The 24415-nt window shown below is 37.0% G+C and overlaps 1 protein-coding gene across 1 annotated transcript in view; it reads left to right on the forward strand.

Annotated features, from left to right (window-relative positions):
- The first annotated feature begins 10280 nt into the window (after window positions 1–10280).
- Window positions 10281–24415, forward strand: part of LOC124291500 (septin-2-like) — a 43596-nt gene continuing 29461 nt past the window's right edge. Inside the window, exon 1 of the mRNA XM_046728485.1 lies at window positions 10281–10486. Coding sequence (XP_046584441.1) covers window positions 10364–10486 — 123 coding nt within the window. The 5' untranslated portion in view covers window positions 10281–10363. The remainder of the gene's footprint in view (window positions 10487–24415) is intronic.

A 24415-nucleotide genomic window follows, 5' to 3' on the forward strand; every position in this document is an offset into this window, starting at 1 on the left:
TTTAACCTCTGGGCTAGCCAATCACCGAAATCCAAACAAACACATTCACCACTGGGCTAGCACTGTTGCGAAAATCCAAACAAACAAATCCAAACAAACACTGTAACCACTGGGGCAATCAAACACACGAAATCCAAACAAACACTTTAACCACTGGGCTAGCCAATCACCCAAATCCAAACAAACACTTTAACCATTGGGCTAGCCAATCACGAAATCCCAAACAAACACATTCACCACTGGGCTCAGCCAAAATCATGGGCTAGCAAATCAAATCCAAACAAACACTTTAACCATTTGGCTACACTGTTGCCCAAATCCAGTGGAAACCTGATAAGTAAAATTTCAAGGGACTCGCCAAAATTGTTTACTTATCAGGTATTTTACTTATCCAAACTTATAAAAACCTGCAAATGACAACCATATGCATGTATATGTATGCATATGTAACAATGAACAACTTATCAGGGCTGGCCTCCAGTTGTCAGTGTATTGTCAACTGCTTGACGCCAGCGAGCTGTAAGTAGGATGTTTGTTTGACTGGAGACTGACACGACTGCCCCTCATGTCGGATTATGTGGTGATCGCTAATTTAGTTATCCAGTCTCTTTTGTTAAGTAATTTACTTCCAGGGACCGTGAGAAGACGTTTAGTTAAGCGGTATTGTTTACTTATCCGAGTTTAGTTAACCAGACTCTAATAGTGATAATTAATGAAGAAATTTGCCGGGACCAAAGAAAAGTGTTTACTTATCAGGTCTGTTTAGTTAAGCGGTCTTTACTTAGGCGGTTTCCACTGTAGATAAACTAGGACTCTTAAATATAACTTTTGAATCTCAAAAACTAGTGAGTGAATCATCAGGACTGCAACAAAATTAAACTCTTTGAGGAACATTTAGTATGCTACCAAACTGTCAAATTGTATCTAAAATTAGAATTTTATATAAAATACCTGGTCTTCAGGGGGAGACTAACGGGATCGGGTGGTCAGGTTCGCTGACTGGGTTGACACATGTCATCGGTTCCCAATTGCATAGGTTGATGTTCATGCTGTAATTGATCACTGGATTGTCTGGTCCAGATTTGATTATTTACAGACTGCCGCCATGTAGCTGGAATATTGCTGAGTGTGCGTAAAACAACATACCAAACCAAAACCAAAACAATTTGAAAAATGAGTTAAAAGCAGGAAGATCACAGTAAGATATATGCAGGAAGTGTTGCTACAGAGATCAAACATATTAACTGAATGTTCTTAAAACCCATCCTGAAACCCAAGGCTGTTTCAATTACCTGAGCACACATTTATCCTTTTTATTATCAAATTAATATCAATAATTTCCTATTTTCTTATTAAATGTGGAGTCTTTAAGACATATGACCATATGAAATTGAACCATTCCCATCAGATCTTTTACCAAAAGGTGTGCAGAACCTATCCATGGACAGTTAATCTCTTGATGTGCTTGACAGGTTCAACAATTTAGTTGTTACAAGTTGTTTGGAAAACAGTATCTACTGAAAAAATATACTACTTGCCAGATGTTAACATTGTCAATGGATGCTTGCAGGCCTTAAAAACCTATTTTTCATAGCTGGATTACAGTTATGTGGTTTTTAAAGAAAAAAATCGGTAAATGAGTCCTTCTTACCTAATTATTATTTCAAAGGTTGCTGTTAATGTTTTGGTTTATAATGGGAAAGTTAAGAAATGTGTTCAAGTCAAGATGAAATTTATGAGGAACCTTTAGAAATACTTTCAAATTTTCTTCTTGGATAAAAACAGGTTTCTTGAAAGAAATCTTTTTAGGATTGATTCTCCTAAGAACAAACAGTGTACATTCTTTGATTTCTTTTTTTTCAATTATGTTTGGAAAACTACAAAAGGCAACCACAATGTTTTTGTAAAAGAATAGCAGTTGATTACAGATTCCAGACCCCAAAGAATTCAAAGAGATTTATTTCATTTTTTAAGTAATGGTGCCATTATGTTTTAAGCTTCAACATTGTAAAATCCAGACTGATCTTTTACATTGTATTATTGGCCAGATTATGCTCAATTGGAAAAGTTAAAATGAAAGTTAAGAATGAATTCCAAAAATGTGATACAAAAACGTAGCATCAAGGTATATATTGTAACTGGCAGAGTCTTAGCAGTGTGGCATTATACAGAAGGATCCTCTTATATAGTGCTAAGACCCTGTCAATATGGTTCAAAACATTTTGATTAAATTTTCATTTTAAATGTTATTCTGGATTTCTTTTCCACTGGCAACCAATGTATAAAAAAATCATCATTACCACCACCACCACCACCACCACCCCATCATCATCATCATCATCATCATCATCATCACCACCACCACATCACCATCATCATCATCATCATCATCATCATCATCATCATCATCACCATCATAATCATCATCATCATCATCATCATCATCATCATCCATAATAATCATCATCATCATCATAACCACATCATCCATCAGTATCATCATCATTATCATCATCACCACAGCAGCATCAGCAGCATCAGCATCAGCATCAGCATCATCGAGTACAGTAGAGTTACAGTGTACATGTACTACATTGTAATACGTTTTATGTAGTTCTATTTTCCATGTCAAATTCAACCGCCTCCGTGGTGTAGTGGTTAGAGCGTCCGCCCGGAGAGCGGAAGGTTGCGGGTTCGATCCCCGACCGCGTCATACCAAAAGACGTTAAAATACTGTACTTGTTGGTCCCTGCCTGGCGCTCGGCATTAATGGGTACAACAAGGACTGGTCGGCTCGGAGTCAGTATAATGTGTCTGAGTGGGGTATTCATGCTTCACTGCGGCATGGTATCTCAGTGGGCTGGCACTATAAAACCAGCTTCAGTCTGGGCTAGTACAAGCAGCCGCACACACACATACACACGCATGCACGTCGTCATATGAGCGAAATATTCTCAAGCACGACGTTAAACCCAATTTCACCTCACCTCACCTCAAATAGTCTTTCACAAATTATATCAAAATTTAAGACAGAAAAAAGAATCCAAAAATAGAATCACATTTTTCATGTAGAGAGAGGTCTGGTGGAATAATGAGAAAAAGTGGACTCTACAATTCCAGGAACAAAGGCCCCGGTTCCTCATTGACGGGCAGGTGGCCACATTGATAACAAATATCAGCTTTAAATGGTCACTTGAGATTTTCATTTGGTGGCCATTGGGACCTCTTCTGACCTCCCAAATCAATATTGAATGTCCCTCTTGGTCAACACAAAGGCCAATATGCCCCTAGGCTCTGCTGGTCAAGGGTTCTATTGACCATCTAGTTGGAGTAAAGATGGGCACATGCTCTAGTGTGTGTCTCTCTCACTTTCTAGATATTGTGATGTATGATTCTTTGAACGACCTCATGACGTGATGTAGACCATTATGAAATTGCATTATTGCTCTTTTTATTTAATAATCTTAATCCCACTACCTTTATACAAATTTTTTTTGGTACACTTACAGAATACCGGAAACCTACCAGCCATATTGTTTAGTGTCACGTCACCCTAACCCTAAACCTTACCCTAACCCTAACCCTAACCCTAACCCTAAACCTTACCCTAACCCTAACCCCTACCCTAACCCTTACCCTAACCCTAACCCTAACCAAAAGTAAACTCGCGTGCTTTCAAAGATGGCGGAAGGTATCCGGTATTCTGTAATCTTACCATTTTTTTATAAAAAATAATCTAAATCCATCAACCTTTTTACTTTTTTTATAAAATATAATCTTAATTATAATCCATATACATTATTACTTTTTAAATAAAAAAAAATCTTAATCCATTTACAAATATCTAGCACAGTTATGTAGCACCTGAATGATGATGGGGGTTGTATATCATACAATAAAACACTGAAGGAGGAACTAACCATCACTGGTGCCCATGTAGGCTGTTCACTCTGTGTTCAGAGTTTATTATAGGATAAATAATTTCTAAAAATTGTGTATTTCTTATATGAGATATCAAAATTATTTATGGGCTGTTTATGTTTGTTTGTTGTATAATGCAATATTCTAGCTACCGTGGATATACTGGTATATGGCAACAGCCTGTACATAATCGAGTCAGTACCAGTACAATAGAATGATCAACAGTATAAGCATTGATCTATACAATTGGGATACAAAAGTCAGCCAGCCTGACCACCCAATCCCATTAGCCTAATGTTTCGACAGGAATTGGTTGCTGAAGATCAATTCTAGCCTGGATCTTCACAGGAATACAGCCACTTTAAGGTTGTTATCAAAGTTTAAAAATATTTACATATATTTTTAAAATATTTACTTGCATTTTAAAATGAAGAAGACCTAAATGTAATCCTACCTAGGCATCGTTGAGTCTGTCAGTTTTATAAAAGGGAGGTTAATATAATGTCAGTGTCTCTGACTGACTGACTGACTGACTGAGTATGGTTTTACGCCGTTTTTAAGCAAAATTCCAGCAATATCACGGCAGGGGACACCAGAAATGGGCTTCACACATTGTACCTGTGTGGGGAATCAAACCCGAGCCTTCGGCGTGAGGAGAGAACGCTTTAACCACTGGGCTACCCCACCGCCCCTCAGTGTCTCCTGAATATTCTCACAAACATGTAGACTGTACAAAATGAGTGTATATCTTTTATTCTCAAACATGCTGTCTACTCTCTCAGCATACCGGTATTTCAATTTGGTATGTCATAAAAGGGTATGTTGGAATATCCAGAAATGACATCATCACAGACCAATATTATAGCATGTTCCTTGCAATTTATCATATAGCTGTCTTTCTCTGTATCAGCAACTGCATGTTGGTGGTAGGGTAGCCTAGTGGTTGAGGTGTTCACTTGTGATGGCGAAGGTCCAGGTTCGACTAACTAAATATGTGAGATGTGTGAAGCCTTGTTTCGGTATTCTCCTGCCATGATATTGATGGCATAAGCTATAGTTGGGTTAGTATTTATTCAGTAGGGTCTCAGAAACAGGCTAACAGCAATGTTTCTCAGGATACCGAAGGATAATATTTATTCATTTCACATCTTATATCATGGAAGAAATCAGGATATTGGATTGTATCAACCCGAGGCCAGTGTGTCAGAGTATTTACATGACAGAATTTCTTCCGGTCACTGTCTCAGAAACAGTTGTTTCCTTGGAAGGAGGAACAAAGACATTTTTTGCAATCCACTTTACAATATTTTTACAGCATCCATCATGTCCACCTTTGGGGTTTTTCCTGTTTAAAACACATTACTGGTACATTATTTTTTCAGCATTCATCATCCACTGTAGGATTATTTTTTTGCTTAAAATACATTACATTATTTTTACAACATCCATCATGTCCATTGAATGATTTTTTAAAATAAAAAATGCTTAAGGACAAATGATGTTTTTTTAACATTTTTAGATGGGTTATTAAAATACTGATCCCTATCATGAAAGTATAAATGCCAAGCTCAGCTGGTCAAGTTGTCAAGGACATTACTGACCGATCAGACTCAGTTTATTGTCCCACCTTCTCTTCATCCCCAAGATGTTGTAAATGTGAATGTTTCAAGGTTTGAATTTTACACTGCCTGGCTCCTTTGCTTGTCTCACCAGCCCTGAAGCAGTATAATCACTGTTTAAGGAAATGGATTACTTACAGTGAGTACAGCTGTAGGCTATTTTGTTCACCAGCGTTGTCCAGATGTGACTGGACATCAGGTGGGACAGGTCAAAATATCATCACATGCTGTACCAGCTGGTCAAATCATTATAGAATAAACAACAAACAAACCAAACCACATCCTTTAACTATTTCTGGCTGTCACTGCCAATTTTCAAGTCAAGACCTACTTTAACCTATACAAAGTGTGACTGCCAATTTGCTCAAGCTTGACTTTTGCTAACTTATGATATCATTTTTTTTTAAAAGAACCAGTTTGAATTTAGTTATGTTTTTACAGTATGTAACATTTGATCTATAGATCCATTTAAACATAGAAATGAATAAAAGATTTTTTCAGCTTCCTTCCACCGGTTTCCTATTTCACATTTTTTGCCAATCATTTATTTGCCAATCATCATCAACATTATGAACCAGTCATGTAATATTTAAATGTTATTTAGTAATATTAAATCAGTGTTTCTATAGAGACACTCAGTTCTTTGGATGTCAATTAGATTAAGATGATGATTTATGACTTTGTTAAAGGAAATCATGTGGAGAATAAGGGAGACAACTCCTTGTGTCTTTAGCATCACTACACCAGGCAGAGTGTTCATGGTTCTCATGCCAACAAGTAAGCTGCTACAATCTCATATTTGCCACCTAAATCACCCTACCACTTAAAACATTGTTTCTGAGAAGTGTCATGCTACAATTATAAAAGAAAATTGTTTAAAATTCTACCTCATATATCTTTACCAAATTCGTTTCAAATTTGTATCGAATTACCTACCTAACTTAAGTTGGCCTTGAATCTAAAAAGTGAAATGATTTTTTTCAATGTTTGACAGTTGTGAAGCCTAGTTTGCATTATTTAGAATCTCACGGAGATTTAGATACTCAAGAAGTATCAGCCATATGAGTCTTGTCAAACTATGTGAACATTGTTGAAGAACATGGATTATTTATGCATAATTCTTAGCTCATGTCAGTTCTTAAATGCCACAGTCATGATTAAATCCCCTTTTTGAAGCATTCATTTCAAGATTTCCCTGTCCATAATGAATAATCCGAAACTTATTACCATGTAATTATTTGCTGTGAACAGGAGTTTCCTTCCATTCATCCTAATGAATATTAAACTCTGTAAATATTTAAATGTAATTCAAATATCATTGTTATTAATTTCCTGCTTATTAAATGATTTTAACATTGGTTTGTAATTGTGAGTGTTCTATGTGAAAATATCTTTTTGAAGCAACGACCCAGCATTTGTAATTTCTCGTTTCACTTCATTTTAACCTGGTAATTAGATGCAAAATGAGTCTATAACTACTGAGATGTTTCTATGTTCTACAGACAGCTGGTTTAGGAATTATGATCTATGTCCTGCTGTTAAAATTAATGAATTATTTATGTTGTTGTAAAGCATGCATATCTACAGGGATTTATCTTGGATTGAATATTGAGGTGCTGTTACAAGCCTCTTGTCAAAGTGCAGGCCTTAATAGCCATAGAGGGGATTGGGTAGCAAAGTGGTCAAAGCGTTCGTTCATCATGTCGCAGACCCGGGTTCGATTCCCCACATGGGTACAATGTGTGAAGCCCATTTCAGGTGTCCTCCACCGTGATATTGCTGGAATATTGCTAAAAGCGGTGTAAAACCATTCTCACTCACTTAACAGCCATAGACCAAATGAGCTGTTGGTTAAACGACCTTTCAGTCAAATGAGCTGTTGGTTTAACGACCTTTCAGTCAAATGAGCTGCAGGCCCTAAGTTGTAGGCCATTAAATGGAACATTATTACCTCAAAGGTTTATGTATACAACTCAAGTGACATTGCCCAAATTGAAGTGTCATGTTAACTGGTCATCATGGATTTACTGTACCACACACAGGATTGAACAACAGAGAAGGCTCAACAACTATCATGTGATCAGTCATGTGATCTTACTGATTGATTTAAACTCACATCTAGTTTCTGAAATGAACATACAGTCAAAATCCAATGTCTTGAACTTGGTTGAGTTGAATTCTCGATTGTGTCGAACTCATCTTTCGGTTCCTGCCAATTACCTTATATTTATCATTAGTTTCACCCTGATGTCTCGAACTAGATGTGTCGTAATCTCGATTGTGTCAAACTCACTAACTCACTACCTGTGAAGATAGAATTGGTATTCAGCATCCCATGCTTGTTCGTGAAGATCTGGGTTAGAATTGGTCCTCAGCATCCCATGCTTCGTTGTAAGAGGTGACTACCGGGATCTGGTAGTCAGGCATGCATGTTATTGTACACCATTTGTGTAGGTTGATGCTCATGATGTCAGTGATGTTATAGGGGCGGTGGGGTAGCCTAGTGGTTAAAGCGTTGGCTCGTCTCGCCAAAGACTCGGGTTCGAATCCCCACATGGGTACAATGTGTGAAGCCTATTTCTGGTGTCCCCCGCCGTGATGTTGCTGGAATATTGCTAAAGCGGCATAAAACCAAACTCAGTCAGTCAGTCAGTGATGTTATTTACAGAAAACTGTCATATAGCTGGAACATTGCTGAGTGTGTTAAACAACAGATAAACAAAAACACTCACTCACTCACTCGACCACACTTGGAACATGGTTATGCTAGTTAACTATCCATTAAACACAAAAGTTATTATCACAGAAATGCACTGAAAACTTCAAAATTTCATTTCAAAATGTAAATGATCATGCATCTTACTTACTCTGACACTTACCAGACAACTCACTCACTCACCCAGCAACATTCACTGACTGTGCACTGTATGTGACAAGAATGCCATGGTGTTGTTTCAGTCCTGACAATAAACTTGGTTCATTAGCACCTCAGAAACTGTTTTTAAGCTTCATAGAGTCTGGCTGACCAGCTATAGAATTGCTGTCTATATTTTCCCTATCTCTTTCAACAGGACAATCCAATCCATTATTTTGTTTCTACTTGAACAAACAACCATTACCATAGTCCAACCATGTTGTCTGCCTAAGTACACTAATAGATCTCGTGTTGACAATGTACCTAACGAAAACAACAAGTCTTTTACAAAATAATGGATGCAGATTTTTGCCCTAAAATGTCCATCTTCCTTTTGTAGTTGTCAGCTGACCTGAAGATGGTCCTTTCTGAAAACAAAATGGCTCGTCTTGTCGATGATGGTCGTTAACGTGAGGATCCCAAAATAACCGGCGTAGGTGGAAATCTTCCTCAAGGGGATCTGTTCTGATGAGATCCTGTGTAGAGTCCTCTTGTTGATAACATTATATGTGATATTACCTTTGTGCTTGGGAGAAGATTATGAATAGCCACTGGGCTTTGACCATTTGGGCTGACTTAGCACTCGTGAAAGCTGATTGCAGTTCTTTTAGAGGTTGTTTCATGGCTGGAGTGATTCTTCTCCTACAGAGAATGTAGAGTATTTGATAGGAATTTAAACCCAAACACATTTGTTTATAATTGTTGTTGCATGTGAGTGTGTTGTTGGTGCTGCCTCTTTTTGACATTTTGTTTGAAATTTTGGAACTTGGGTCAAGAATGAGATTTAAGGTAAGGGAATTTGTTTGATTGGATTTTGTCGCAAATTTATTAAGTAGACCATGTTTAAATTTAGTCCTTAGATTAATGTTATTGGATTTGTTGGAATTACCAAACTTTTTGGTTTGTGTGGAGACAATTTACAGACAAAATAAATCTACGATAGATTAAAATTCATTCTTCTTTCTCTAACAGTAAAATAACAAAAATAATGTAATTCTTTAACATATTTTTTGGTTACATGTACTTTGACCTGTCTATTTTCATTTTTTGATTTTCAAAATCATACATTTCTATTTCAACCTGTATCTAGTATCTACTATCTGATTATTCAGGAGGCCAGTATTTGAAATGTCAGAGATGGATGGGCCCCAGTTACTGGTTCTGATAAAACTATCCGCTAAATACCAACCACCGATTTATGTACATTTTCTCCTGAGGCAACCATGTCAAATATGTTTAACCGATGACCTTTTTGTCATTTGAGTGATGTAGCTTCATCTAAAACTACATCTGTGGTTAGAAATGACTTTTATTAATCATATCAACAATTTTCAGCTTCTGGTGATATGGTATTAACTGTAAACAGATACTCTAGAAATATTCAATTGGTTTTGACATATTTCAGAACTGTAGATATATCATGAAATTTTTTTGAATTCCTGCATGATTTTATTGTTTTCATATATTCGTCATGTGTCATAATCCATATCATTGGGATATGACAGTTTCCCAATGGCTTTCAATGCATTAAACTGATTAATAAACCATGCAAGTAGTTTCTGTTTGAACTGACGGATTGAATTTCTACCCCAGGCTCATAGTTAAGAATTTGTACGATTTCATTTGGGATGCTGCAAAGATGTGGTTTTCATCAGTATCATTTAATAGAAAAATTTAAAAATTATATATTTTCTAATAAATTAAAGGTCACATGCTCAAGGTTACTACTCCCATAATGGGAAGTGACACCAAACAGACCAAAACAATAAATGAGACAACTGTCGCCTGAGGCTACAACCTAACACCCCTACTAATAAATGAGCTGTCCCAACAAGTAACAGTATCAGGGGATCTTCACCAGCACTGAACGCAGTACAAATGACCTCCTTTATCCAACTGGTGGAGCTCTATGGATAAGCTCCCCGACCCCACCAGGTCCCCCTCTGCCTTAACCCCCAGGAAGGCACCCCCTACCCCTGGAGGGAGACGGAGGTTGACAAGACGGATAAATTACCTGCCTTCCAAATTCAAGGTAATTATGTCATCGTTGTATAATATGGGGACATCGTAAACTGATCTGTTGCTGTGAGAGATATATTCTGTTGCTAGAGACAGAGCTGTTAATGAATATAACAGTAGCACAACTAAATCAAATTCATATTTTTATTTCTTTATATAGTTTTACCCTTTGCCTAAAAACATTTAAACGACAGACATTGACCTAACAAGCCTTGATATTGGTTTCAATTTTAAATACTTTTGTCCTGGACTCATATGTAATACAAATGTTAATCTAAAACTTCATATAATGATTAACATTATAAATGCTGAATATTTTAAAACATGCACAGCTTCAATAAAATTTTGTTATTTTTAGTATCAACACTTTAATATTTGCACTGAAGAGGGTCACTGTAAATTTATATCTGCACAATGAACCTTATACAAATTCAGGGAAATTATGTATTTCACAATATGATTGACAGCGTGACTCACTGTTGCTGTGACAACCGGAGAATGGATAGATGCAAGTTTTTGTCTTCAGAAGTGATTCAACTACCGGTAGTTTACAATGGACAGCGTTTCGTTTACTTGTTTCCTTGTTGAAGAGAGCTGATGAAAGCTAATTCTTCCTGGCCAAGTCAGTGATGTTGTTACAGTTCATTGTGTTGAATCAGGAAGCTTTCTTTAAAGTTTGCTATATTCAGGGAATACTGTTTTAGCTGTTTTATTACTTATTTTCATTGTGGAAGAGTGATATCTTTATGTTGACTGTACTTGATTTACACAGCAGAGGTCTGTTTGGGGGTACAATGGTACATAAGGTACAATGATACATGGATACAATGGTACACAAATACAATAGTACATAGGTACAATGGTACATGGGGTACAGTGATACATGGATACAATGGTACACAAATACAACAGTACTTAGGTACAATGGTACATGGGGTGCTATGATACATGGATACAATGGTACATGAATACAACAGTAAATAGGTACAATGGTACATGGGGTACACTGATACATGGATACAATGGTGCATGAATACAACAGTACATAGGTACAATGGTACATGGATACAATGGTACACAAATACAATAGTACATAGGTACAATGATACATGGGGTACAGTGATACATGGATACAATGGTACACAAATACAACAGTACTTAGGTACAATGGTACATGGGGTGCTATGATACATGGATACAATGGTACATGAATACAACAGTACATAGGTACAATGGTACATGGGGTACAATGATACATGGATACAACAGTACATAGGTACAATGATAAATGAGGTACAATGATACAATGGTACACAAATACAACAGTACATATGTACAATGGTACATGGGGTACAATGATACATGGATACAATGGTACATGAATACAACAGTACATAGGTACAATGGTACATGGGGTACAATGATACAATGGTACATGAATGCAACAGCACATAGGTACAATGGTACTTGGGGTACAATGATACATGATACAATGGTACATGAATACAACACTACATAGGTACAATGGTACATGGGGTACAATGATACATGGATACAATGGTACATGAATACAACAGTACATATGTACAATGGTACATGGGGTACAATGATACATGGATACAATGGTACATGAATACAACAGTACATAGGTACAATGGTACATGGGGTACAATGATACAATGGTACATGAATGCAACAGTACATGGATACAACAGTACATGGGAACAATGATTGGACCTGACTGAACCTTCAGGACCTCTGCTCCAGTTTAGAGGGGTCCCCTGTCAGAAAAGTGGGTAAAACCTAGACTAACATTTATCCCAGAAATAAAGTTATCTAATTAAAACATATGTGCCAAGTATCAACAATATAAACGGCAAACTCCAATTGGTGCCCTGATTTAAATTTCTTAACCAGCCCAGACGTGATTTCGATTCTGTTTTAAATTTAATTCATGGTTGTGTTTTCTTTTTAAACGATGTGCACTACTCAAGAAAATACCATAATCTCGAGGGTCTGAGAGGCAGTCTCGGTAAAACCACACTGCATCGCATAACTGCTTCATTGTTTTAATAGAGTTCCCGATTATTCACAGTGTATCTACAACCAATATAGGTCTCCATTGCAAGTATCACATCACTTCATTCTGGGGACAATTCAACAGTGACTGCATCTAAGATTATGCTCATTCAGGGCAACATATTGATCCTCCCTAGACCCTAACATGTATAAAGAAAGACATGCAACATGCTGTATATATTGTTGACATGCAATGTGTATTGTGTTTGGGGTTTAGTAAATATTCTGAATTACGGTGTTATCTTTTATCTGGAATGTTTGGTATAAAGTGGAACTGGAATGTTAGTTAATGTATCAAAAGCTACTGCCGTATGTAATTTAATTCCCTTTATTTGGAAACCAGCGTTTGCCTTGGAGGTTTAACTATTGACGTTGAACTTGACAAGTCAACAGCTGATCAATAAATTATAGTAATAATATGAGGTGACTGAGTATATGCGGCTACCTTGAGGTGACAGAGTTCATGATATAAAGTGACATAGACGTCAAGCTGTGCTTTTATTCCATATCATCTCAAGTACAGCCATTTTCAAATTCTGTTTAGTCAGAATAAATGAACCATTATCTTAATGTTGTACAATATTAAAAAAAATTGTCAACCATGATAAACAAATATGTCTGACAGAACACATTTTCTATGCATAAAGTCAAACAAAACAGACAAATACCCCTCACCTTAAATGCAATTTTCAATTTCAGGTGTGCCTTAAGTCAAACTCAGCAAACACGCTTTATGTGTAAAACAGTTTCATGTATGGTTCAATCAATTTGTTATAGCCCAGTTATTTCAACACAGATATGTGATAATGTATTGAATACCTAAAGCACAGGCCACTCGAAATGATGTGTATCAAACCAATCTACAGCAACAAGTCAAGACAAGGTGTATAACTGTTAGGGAAGTCACGATGCATACATTTCATGAATCAATACGTATCACGATACCCATGTCACGATACGATACATATTACGATACCTATTTTCGTTGCATTATTGCATAAGTTTAGTTACATTTTGAACATTAATTTTTCATATTTTATAATTGTCCATGAAAAGATCAACCTTTTTGATTCTCAGAGATTAAAAAGTTATCATTTCCCATCTTTGTGCATGAAAAATAATCATTTATAACTCTCATAGCATCAAAAAACATGATACAATTACAAAATGTAAATGATACATAAACATATTTAAACAGATACTTTCAAAACTAAATATCAATACAGTTTAGAATGTATCGATAATTGTATCGTCTTAGAAAAAGTATCAATGTATCGATGTATTGTGGCATCCCTAATAACTGTGTTATGCATGCAACTACTTGCTGCTCCGCATGCTAATCACCAACACTACATTGCTACTCAGAGGATGAAATTAAAGTGACGAAGGATGATATTACCAATTATTTATATAGTAAGTACAGTAATAACAGACTCAAAGGGATAACGTTTTCAAGTTAGTTCCAGCTTTAGTTCATTATAACTAAAGCATGAAGCAAGTGGGACAGTAGACTAACAACTAGTCTCTGAAATGAACATATTTTACTGAAAAAAGTTCATAGTAAAAAAAATAAAAATATAATGAAAAGGAGCCCTGAGACTTTCTTCATTTTCAGAAGCTGAGGAAATCTAGACTTGCCACATTTTCTAGACTTGTGTGGGCTTTCTTGGATATATTTGCTTCAGGGTCTGTACGACAGACTAGTGGGACAGGTAAAACTGTCTGTTTCGTGCATGTTCGTCGTAAACATAGTTTACTGTGTCCATTTTGTTTGATCTTGACACAGTCTTATTTCATCTCCCACAGCTGAATACCAGACCCCTGATATTTAGCTATCTCCACCCTGAACATGATCTAGATTCTATGTAAACCGAAACCTATACCTGGATAGAAAATGACACAATGAAGGGGGAAAACCACACAGACTTGAAAATGTGATTCTCAGGGCATCTTGGGTCAGTCAGTGAGGTCGACATTTACTCAGCTAGGAGTTTCATGTTCATATATTTGTTTGTGGTTTAACCAAGGAGTGGGTGAGTGAGGTGGTTTTTATGTGGTGTTTAACAGTATTCTGGTTATATCATAGAATGCCTGCTCAGTGTTGTAGGAGAGTCTGAAGTGATACCTTTCTGATTACCAAAGAATATGGTGCTTACATACCAGGAAAATAATAGGGCAAGAAATTCAAACCCACAGTCATAGGTTTCTGGTGAGACTAGGGGAAGCAACTCTCCAAAACAGCACCTTAGACTGACGGACTGACTGACTGACTGACTGACTGACTGACTGAGTTTGGTTTTACGCTGCTTTTAGCAATATTCCAGCAACATCACAGCGGGGGACACCAGAAATGGGCTTCACACATTTTACCCATGTGGGGATTCGAACCCGGGTCTTTGGCGTGACGAGCCAACGCTTTAACCACTAGGCTACCCCACCGCCCCAGCACCTTAGATAAGTTGGCTTATCCATGCCCTTTTAACTGAGGAAATGTGGTTCAATAATAGGTTATGTTCAGGAAGTGTAACCTTTAGCTCTGAATTATTAGATGTCATTATCATTAGGCAAAATAGTATCACTCACTCACTCACTCACTCACTCACTCACTCACTCACTCACTCACTCACTCACTCACTCACTCACTCACTCACTCACTCACTCACTCACTCACTCACTCACTCACTCACTCACTCACTCACTCACTCACTCACTCACTCACTCACTCACTCACTCCAATAATCGTGAATGGCATCTTCAGACCCATTCCAACTCACAACTAGTTGTTGTATACATTACTTTCTTTGAAATTTTCTTTGAAACAAGGACACAGGATCTGTAATTATAGATTAATACCCAACTGCTAGATTTACCCATATCACTGAAATATTTTGAAACTTTAATCATCTTTCTGTCACTGTCAATAACCCAGTTTAGGTCCATTTCAGACTAAATTTGTAACAAGGAATTTTGAATTATCTCTTCCTGCTTAATCTCTGCAAGTGAAAACTTGTCACAGCTCTGAGATGCTTGAGTATTACAAAGTATGTCGCCTCTCGCTCCGACACACAGGTGCATGTTGATTTTATCTGATATAGACTTAGAACCCATCAGCCTTCAGGGTGCTATCTCAACATGACTCCTTCATGCATGACATAGAGGGGCCATTTCATAATATATTTATCCCTATATTTTTATCATTTTTGTCTTTTCAACTTTCCATTTGGTTTATAGAGCTAAATTTAAATAAGATTTTTCTATAATGGATGCAGGTTTCAAAAGAATTTTGTTGCATCTGTTCATTTGTGTTACAACAAAAGTTGTGTTTTTAAAATGTGTTTCAAGGTTTGAGATCAGCCCTCTAGGATTGCCTCTGACATTACAAATGTTGAAGGTGACTGAAACTAAAGGGCTGCTGTGATAAAATGGGGCCGAGATGAGAAAATGGAGTAACACTATTTTGTTGGATAAACACATGAATACCTAGGTGATGCGTAACGTGAGTTTTGTGGGTTTAAGATTGTAATGTTTATATACAACGTGACATTTATTGATACATTTGAACTTCCTCGGGAGTCCCTTTGTTCCTGAGGCTGTTTTCCAGAAGACAAGCAAAGGAGTAACGTAACTTTACATGGAACCAAAATAGGCAACACAGAGTGAAGTAATGTGTGTTGTTTTGAATTTGATCAGGGTCAAAGATGTTGTTGTTGTTTTTCTATTTATCAGCCAGTCAGAAGACATGAATGACTTTGGGCTTTCCTACCACATTATGTTAACATAATATAACAGGAATATTGTCCAAAGTGGTTGTAGGCCCAACTCACTCACTCACTCACTCACTCACTCACTCACTCACTCACTCACTCACTCACTCACTCACTCACTCACTCACTCACTCACTCACTCACTCACTCTCACGCACTCACTTTTTTATTTTGAAAACTAACTGGATAAACATATTAAAACTTATTGGGGTACATTAGGGTTTAATGGAAAGCATACCCTCAGCAGCTGTCTGATACTGTGTTAAAACTTCTGTTGCTAATGTACATTGATGTCACCTGTTTTCACACTGAATGCAGGAAGTGATATCAAAGTACACATGCTGTTCATCTTGTGAGCCAAGCCTATATCAAATTTACATGAAATCGTTCCTGCTGTGTATCAAGTGTCCGATATACCATATACGTTCATCAGGCCATGACCATTTCACAAGAGGAGGACATTTTTGATAGTTTGCCAGTGTGAACTTGAATAGTTTGGGCAGTGTTTTATTAGTGGCTGTGGAGTTCCTTTGTGGATGAATGATGGAAAAATTCTTTTCTTTTCGAAAGTTGTGACAAGTGGCGCTTTCAGGGAATAATTTCATTGTTTGGTCACCATAACATGTGATATGTTGTTGTCGAGTAGTATAATGGAAAAGACCTTCAGACACGTTCGCTTTGTGTTCCGAACACTGGATCATACTTCTTGTGTAACAGGTTAGAGGCAATTCTGTACTCAACATTTAGGGAGCTGTTCAAATGTTTATGTAAGATAAAAAAGTATATGAAAGTTTTGAGACGTACCCCAACCAACTATAAATAATGTAAAAAGTAACATGACACCATTGAATAAATGATATTAACACACAGCAGAACATGTCATGGAGTAACCCCAGCATATCGAAAATGTTTTGGCTGTGGTCCTGTACATAGTGCTCAGATCACAAATCAACTGTACTTAAGCAACGTTGCCGGAGAGTCCTAGGATGGGTGACCGTGTTTGGCAGCTTGACTTGTGAGAGTTCCTAGGACTTCAGTCATGCCCCACAACGAAGCATGTGTGATACATATGGTCTCACCATAGGCAAGTGGGTTTATTCAAACATGCCTCTGTTCACCCAGCAGAAAATGGGTACCCAGTGGGATAAGTCATGAGACTATAACCTTCTAGGGCCTCACAGGCAGCTTGGGTTATCCGGGGTAATAATGAACTGTCTGTTTGCATGCGCTTCGAGCATGCACTTGGTGTATGTAATTTAGAGCCTTAGAAGTACACATTATTATTACTATTTTAAAATATTCATTATTCTGATATTCATCTGGACCAGTGCACCACTGGGGCAGGATCTGCTCAGCAAGCACCTGCTATCATCACTATTTGATAGTGATTCATAAGCATCACCCCTGATCGCATAATGGACTCTGCTTGTAACAGAAATAACTTGTTATAAAAAGGGTTTTGTCTCTTCTATCTATGTTAGTGGTGCTGTTTACTTTTTAAGTGTCACACATAGAAACTACTGTTGAACTGACAATCCCCTGTATGTTGATCCTTGTCTGTTGGAAAACTTCGAGGGCCAAACTAACCACAACTATAGGAATTCAGATTTTTATCAGACATTAAATTTTTTAACTTGTTCATAAGTGCCCTGTCTAGTAAATGTGTCACATTTTGTAAAAACAGTATTCCAGTTGTTCTTTGTTAAGAGAGTTTATAGAGATTTCCATCTGTCTTTACTATTTTTCTGCCATAATCAGGTGGAATGGGTACTCATTCAGAAGCACTCAGTGTGTTTGGGATTGCAGGGATGATGATGACCCCAGTGATGTGTTGTATAGGCGACTAAGTGGATTGGGTGGTCAGGCTCAATCACTTGCTTGATTACATGTACAGTTAACTATGCTATAATTGTAGTTCTTAATTCACATTTTGATAGAAATAAACAGCAAGTGGCAGGAACCCCCAAAATCCCAGTTAATAATAGTAGTTGTGTCCCAAATGTATGGAGGGATGTTCATGATGTCAATCACTGGATTGTCTGGTCCGTACTAAATTATTTGCCAAATAATCATACTGCCAAATAATGTTGATTACTGTGTTACATTTGAGTGTGAGTGAGTTTACTTTTACGCCGCTTTTAGCAATATTCCGACATTATCAGGGGAAACCAGAAATCTGCTTCACACATTGTACCCATGTAGGGTATCGAACCCGGGTCTTTGCCGTGATTAGCCAATGATTGAACCACTAGGCTCCCCCACCGACCCTATTAAACAGTACAACAAAAGTAACTAAATCAACAGACTGCCTCAGCTTTGTTATTAGTGCAAGATCGTAGAATATAGAAATATTCCACCTAAACAATAATGCAAGATCGTAGAATATAGAAATATTCCACCTAAACAATAATGCAAGATCGTAGAATATAGAAATATTCCACCTAAACAATAATGCAAGATCGTAGAATATAGAAATATTCCACCTAAACAATAATGCAAGATCGTAGAATATAGAAATATTCCACCTAAACAATAATGCAAGATCAAGATAGAAGAATAGAGTATAGAAATATTCTACCTAAACAATAATGCAAGATCGTAGAATATAGAAATGATCCACCTAAACAATAATGCAAGATCGTAGAATATAGAAATATTCCATCTAAACAATAATGCAAGATCATAGAATATAGAAATATTCCACCTAAACAATAATGCAAGATCGTAGAATATAGAAATATTCCACCTAAACAATAATGCAAGATCATAGAATATAGAAATATTCCACCTAAACAATAATGCAAGATCATAGAATATAGAAATATTCCACCTAAACACCCAGTGTTGTTTATGTTTTAGTTTAGACCAAAAGTATTTGTAATTCATTACACAAAACACACGTGTCCTCATTCACTGATGTGTGTCACTGATTGTGATGTTTAGTTTGTACACACAAAGAAACAAACATTCTTAACCGACATCCACACAACAAGACCTCCTCACTACAGTGTGCAGGGTAATGTGGTTCACTGAAGCCCTGTTACGCAGACTGGGGGCTGGTAAGACTTGCATTGCATCTCTTTTATCATATGTAGACTAAGATTCTTGTTTATCTCTTCTGAAGGATTCAGCCATTTTGGGATATCATTCAGTTAAGGGTCCAAACTTCATACAAAGTTTTGTTGGAATAATATACTACTATAAGAAACTTAAGGATCACCCAAATCTGTCAGCATGAAAAAATTGGTTGCCCTTGCTCTGTGTTAGCATGACAAGTTAACGCTTGTGATAAGAAAGATTTTGTTGATGTTTTCATGTACTGGTAGTGTATAGTTCTAGATAATTAATGTTTTCCTGTTACCTGTAATAACCAACCTTAAGGAAAATTTATGGAATCTATTATCTTCTTAAATAAAATATTTTTTGGTGGTGTGCCATAACACACAGAAATAACAATAAAAATTCCTATTCATATCTTCTTCTTTTGAAAATTTAATTGCTTATCTCCACAATTAATTATGTGATTTTCTAAAGAATTAGCCAACATGGGATGGCATGGAATGGTTGATTAATCAGAGCCTTAAGAAGAACATAAAAAAGATATTCTTTAATCCAGTTTTTTTTCTTTAAACAAGTGAACACTGGCCCTGTGGCTATGTAAAGCTGACCTCTCACGTTTCAGTTTGCTTTTAGCCTTGTTTGAAAAAAAGTTTAAAATTCTTCAAAGAACGGACCCTTCATCTGTAATGGCTGCATGCGGCCTAGCTAAACACGGAAGTTTGGAGCCAATATTATACAAGTCCTGTTGCTTAAACATCGGCACGTTGACGCTAACTTGACATTTGCTGAAAGTCATGAGGGAAAATTAGGAGGGAACACGCAAAGTTAAACTACAAGATATTTTGAAAAGTTCAAGTGTTATGTAAATAGAAGAATTCGAGATGTACGTTTAACTTTTGCTTAGTTGTTCATGATAAAGATGGATGTTGCATAGTGCGTGACATGATTCGCGGCTTGCTCTTTGTAGTTTGTCTGTTAATTTACGTGACACTCAGTAATATTTGATCTTTGTGAAAACGGCCTGTATGTCATCAAGTCTGGACTAGTCAAACCAGGTACGATGAGAGACAATCAGTCAAGTCACGGAGATTGAACGCCTGATCCACTTAGTCACCTGTAAAGATTGCCTAGGTTGTTTCTGTTCTAACCTGGATTCCCCAAGGGGTTTGCTTTTCAGTAAGGGTCAAACGCTTTAATGAGAGTACTGAAAAAAATGGTATTTTCATAATTTTGATAAAAGACATATGTTGACTAGGATGCTAATATTCATGCAACAGATGATGATGATGATGATGATGATGATGATGATGATGATGATGATGATGGTGGTGGTCAGAATGATGATGGTGGTGGTGGTCAGAATGATGATGATGATGGTGATGATGATGATGATGGTGGTCAGAATGATGATGATGATGATGGTGGTGGTTATAGTGACTATTGCAACAGTGATGTTGCTGCAGCTGGTGATGATGGAGATGATGATGACATTGATGTGATGATGATGATGATGATGATGGTTATAGTGACTATTGCAACAGTGATGCTGATGCTGCAGATGATGATGCCGACAACAATGATGGTGATGATGATGTTCCAATCATTTCAATTTCAAGATTATGGTGATCTGTCCAATTCATTAAAATCTCCCCTAGCCCATATGTACAAGATTTATCAGACAATGTGATACCCAGTCGTCAAGCCACATAGATGACAACCTAATGATTATGACAGTGTTCACTGCCTCAGTTACAATGTATCAGTTTTAACGAACAAGCTCTCAACACCTTCCCTCATAACACAGAGTATTTATCAGAGTGTCTGAAACGACTGCACTTGTTCACACAGTCGTTATCTTCATGTCCTGGAGTTGGGGGTTGAAGCCACAACCTCACCTTTCATCAGCTGATGAACTTCTAAACTACTACACATACAAAGACGCTCGCTCTGGTAGGTCTTTTTATACAGCCTTTAAGTCGGTCTCACAGTCCCTGGACCACATTATTTCATGAATGCCCAGCCCATTCCTCAATCCTAAAGCCCTAAATAAAGCAAGTCTAGATGTCCTCAGGTTCTGAAGCTCCCATCTCACTGGGCTCCTTTTCAAATTAAAAGGAATTATTAGTTTCTATCAAATTTATATTTATTCAGAGACTAAGCGTTAGTCTCATACAGCCCAGAGATGTTTCTGAAATCCCTGAGTCAGTCTTCTTTTGAAAATGAAGAGATTCTGAAGGCTCCTCTTTATTATTTTCAAAAGACAGTTAAAATAAACTCATGAGCTATTTTCTTTTAAATGTTTGTCAAAGGTGGGCCGAGAACCAGCAGCCTCACCAAGACTGACTGGCTGTATATGAACAACCTTTACCTTCACGTGTGTATGGATAACTGAAACTTGAATACAATATGACAGTATCGTGTGTATGGATAACTGAAACTTGAATACAATATGACAGTACGGTGTGTATGGCTTTACAGACTGATGAATACTATAACTGTGTACTCAACAACCCGCTTGTCACACCAGTTGGGGTCATTTAGTGCACCTTGAGGTTAACCAGGAAGTTACTCAGAATTTTAATTTTAATATTTTTAATTTGAAAAAAGGATTTTGGAATCCTTAAGTATCATTGTCATATCATTCTCATACTTCTGTCATGGAGCATACTGCTACTTCTGGTACTACGGCTTCTTCATCTTCCCAACTACTACTACTACTACTACTACTACTACTACTACTACTACTACTACTACTACTACTACCACTACCACTACCACTACCACTACCACTACCACTACCACTACTACTACTACTACCACTACTACTACTACTACTACTACTACTACTACTACTACTACTACTACTACTACTACTACCACTACTACTACCACTACCACTACTACTACTACTACTACTACTACCACTACCACTACAACTACTACTACTACCACTACAACAACAACTACTACTACTACCACTACCACTACCACTACAACAACTACTACAACTACTACTACTGCTACTACTACGTCTACAACAACTACTACTACAACTACTACTGCTCAGTTGTTGCTGTATAAATTCAGAAAATGATAACAAAAGTTTGTAAGTAGCAGACATATTGTAATTTGTAAAATCCAGTATATCAAAATATCGCCAAATTGGTACAAATTAATGATACATGGACATGAAAAGAAAACTAATACTTGTCCTTACATAATTATGTAACCCTTGTTTCAGTTCTGTGGTAATCTACTGCAAATTTGAAAGTTGTCTTCTAAAATATGTTTTGCAGTAATTTATGGCAGATAAAATGGTTTTACAGGTAGGAAAAACATGCAGTTGCAACTTCAATTAATTAGGTTTGCCATTAAACAGCAATTTTATTACCATTCCTGCAGTGAGAGCACCCATTTGCTTCAAATCCAACTCCCTTTGTGGACCTTCTTCATTAAAGCCTTTCTCCTTTCATTATCATTTTCCATTTGTCTGTTTTTTTAAATTCACTTGTTATTTTCAAAAAATCATTTAACTCCTGTTTATGCATTGTCAACAATTCCTGTAGTTATTAAACCACATTGGCAGGTATTATATCAAGTACTTCGAATATTTGATGACGAAAGTGCATAATTGTATTAAGGATAAAAAATGTTTTCCTAAGGAACAAATGAGAACTTTATTTGGGGAATGGTCGGAAATATACCTCAGGATACACCATTTGGACATTTGTTTACAAATATAATCGACAAAAACCAAGGATAAATAGACTGTATTTTATTTCTAGAAGACAAGAACCCTACTTATTCAAATCATTTATTTGCTAAAGAAATGAATCTTAAGTTTAACTTTAAAACAAAAATACTGGAAAAGAAATAAATAATATGCTAAAAACATTTGTCTATCCTTGTATCAAGGTTCATCCTCGATAATCTCCGGGGTAAACGTTACGATAACTCTCCACTATCCACTATACCCTGGATGCATCTACGGCCCGGCCTGATGATTGTATTACCTCCCTTTGCTGGCTCCGCATTCTCACAGTAGCCAATCAGATAAGCCACCATTAAAGTTTGTTCGCAGTGCGACTCAGATTTGGGGGGAAAACATACAGACGAATTGACAGGTCTGAAACCTTAAAAAAATATATGCAAGAACTCCTTCTTTCAGAGTATCTGCAACAATATATTATTGTGTTGACAAGTTTAATCGTTTAAAGAATTTGAAAAGCGAAAGTGAGTTGTGATTGGTACGCTGAACTTCCCAGTGTAGACACCTGATTGGATAAAAAGCCAAGGGAGTAATAAAATCATCAAAATGTAGTTAATGGAGAGTTATCGTAACGTATACCCTGGAGAATATCGAGGATGATCAAAGTTCTGCATCACACACAATGTCACTTGTAGCTGAGGCAACTCAGCAACATTCCAGCTGTTGAAGACAGCCTGTAAATAATGGAGTCTGAACCAGACAACCAATGATCGATATTGTGAACATGCATCAACACAGTCAGGATATGATGACTAAGAACGATAAACCAAGTCACCGAGCCACATCACCCTGTCCATAAAGTCCCTCTTACGACAAGCATCTTTGCTAGGGACCTCTTCTAACCCATGACTGCAGAGCAAACCCTAAATGGCATATCATGAAGATTTATGACTTAAGCCCAAATTTATCTTACACAATCCATGAATAGTTCAAAGTATGTGACTTAAAGAAGATCCCACGCTGACTTAACTGCACAATGAAACACTAGGTAATTGCCCTTTAATATCTCCACATATACAGGCAGGGAAACCCTCATTGTGTCCTTAAACCATTAAGGTGTATCCAAGAAGAAAGTATCTGCATTGATGCTGCGAATCTTTGATCTGAAGATGTTAAAACCTGGAGCTTCTCACCATCGTGTGATTACCGTGGACTTAATGGTTATATAGCTCTCTTATTCAAGGATACAGTCCTTCCTTGTTTATTATAGATCAGCTATGGATACGTGTAAAACTGGGTAGCAGCGACTTGTGAATAACACTTCTGGTAT

This window comes from Haliotis rubra, unplaced genomic scaffold (assembly GCF_003918875.1).
Source record: "Haliotis rubra isolate DU_JTF1 unplaced genomic scaffold, ASM391887v1 Scf493, whole genome shotgun sequence".
Classification (NCBI taxonomy): domain Eukaryota; kingdom Metazoa; phylum Mollusca; class Gastropoda; order Lepetellida; family Haliotidae; genus Haliotis; species Haliotis rubra.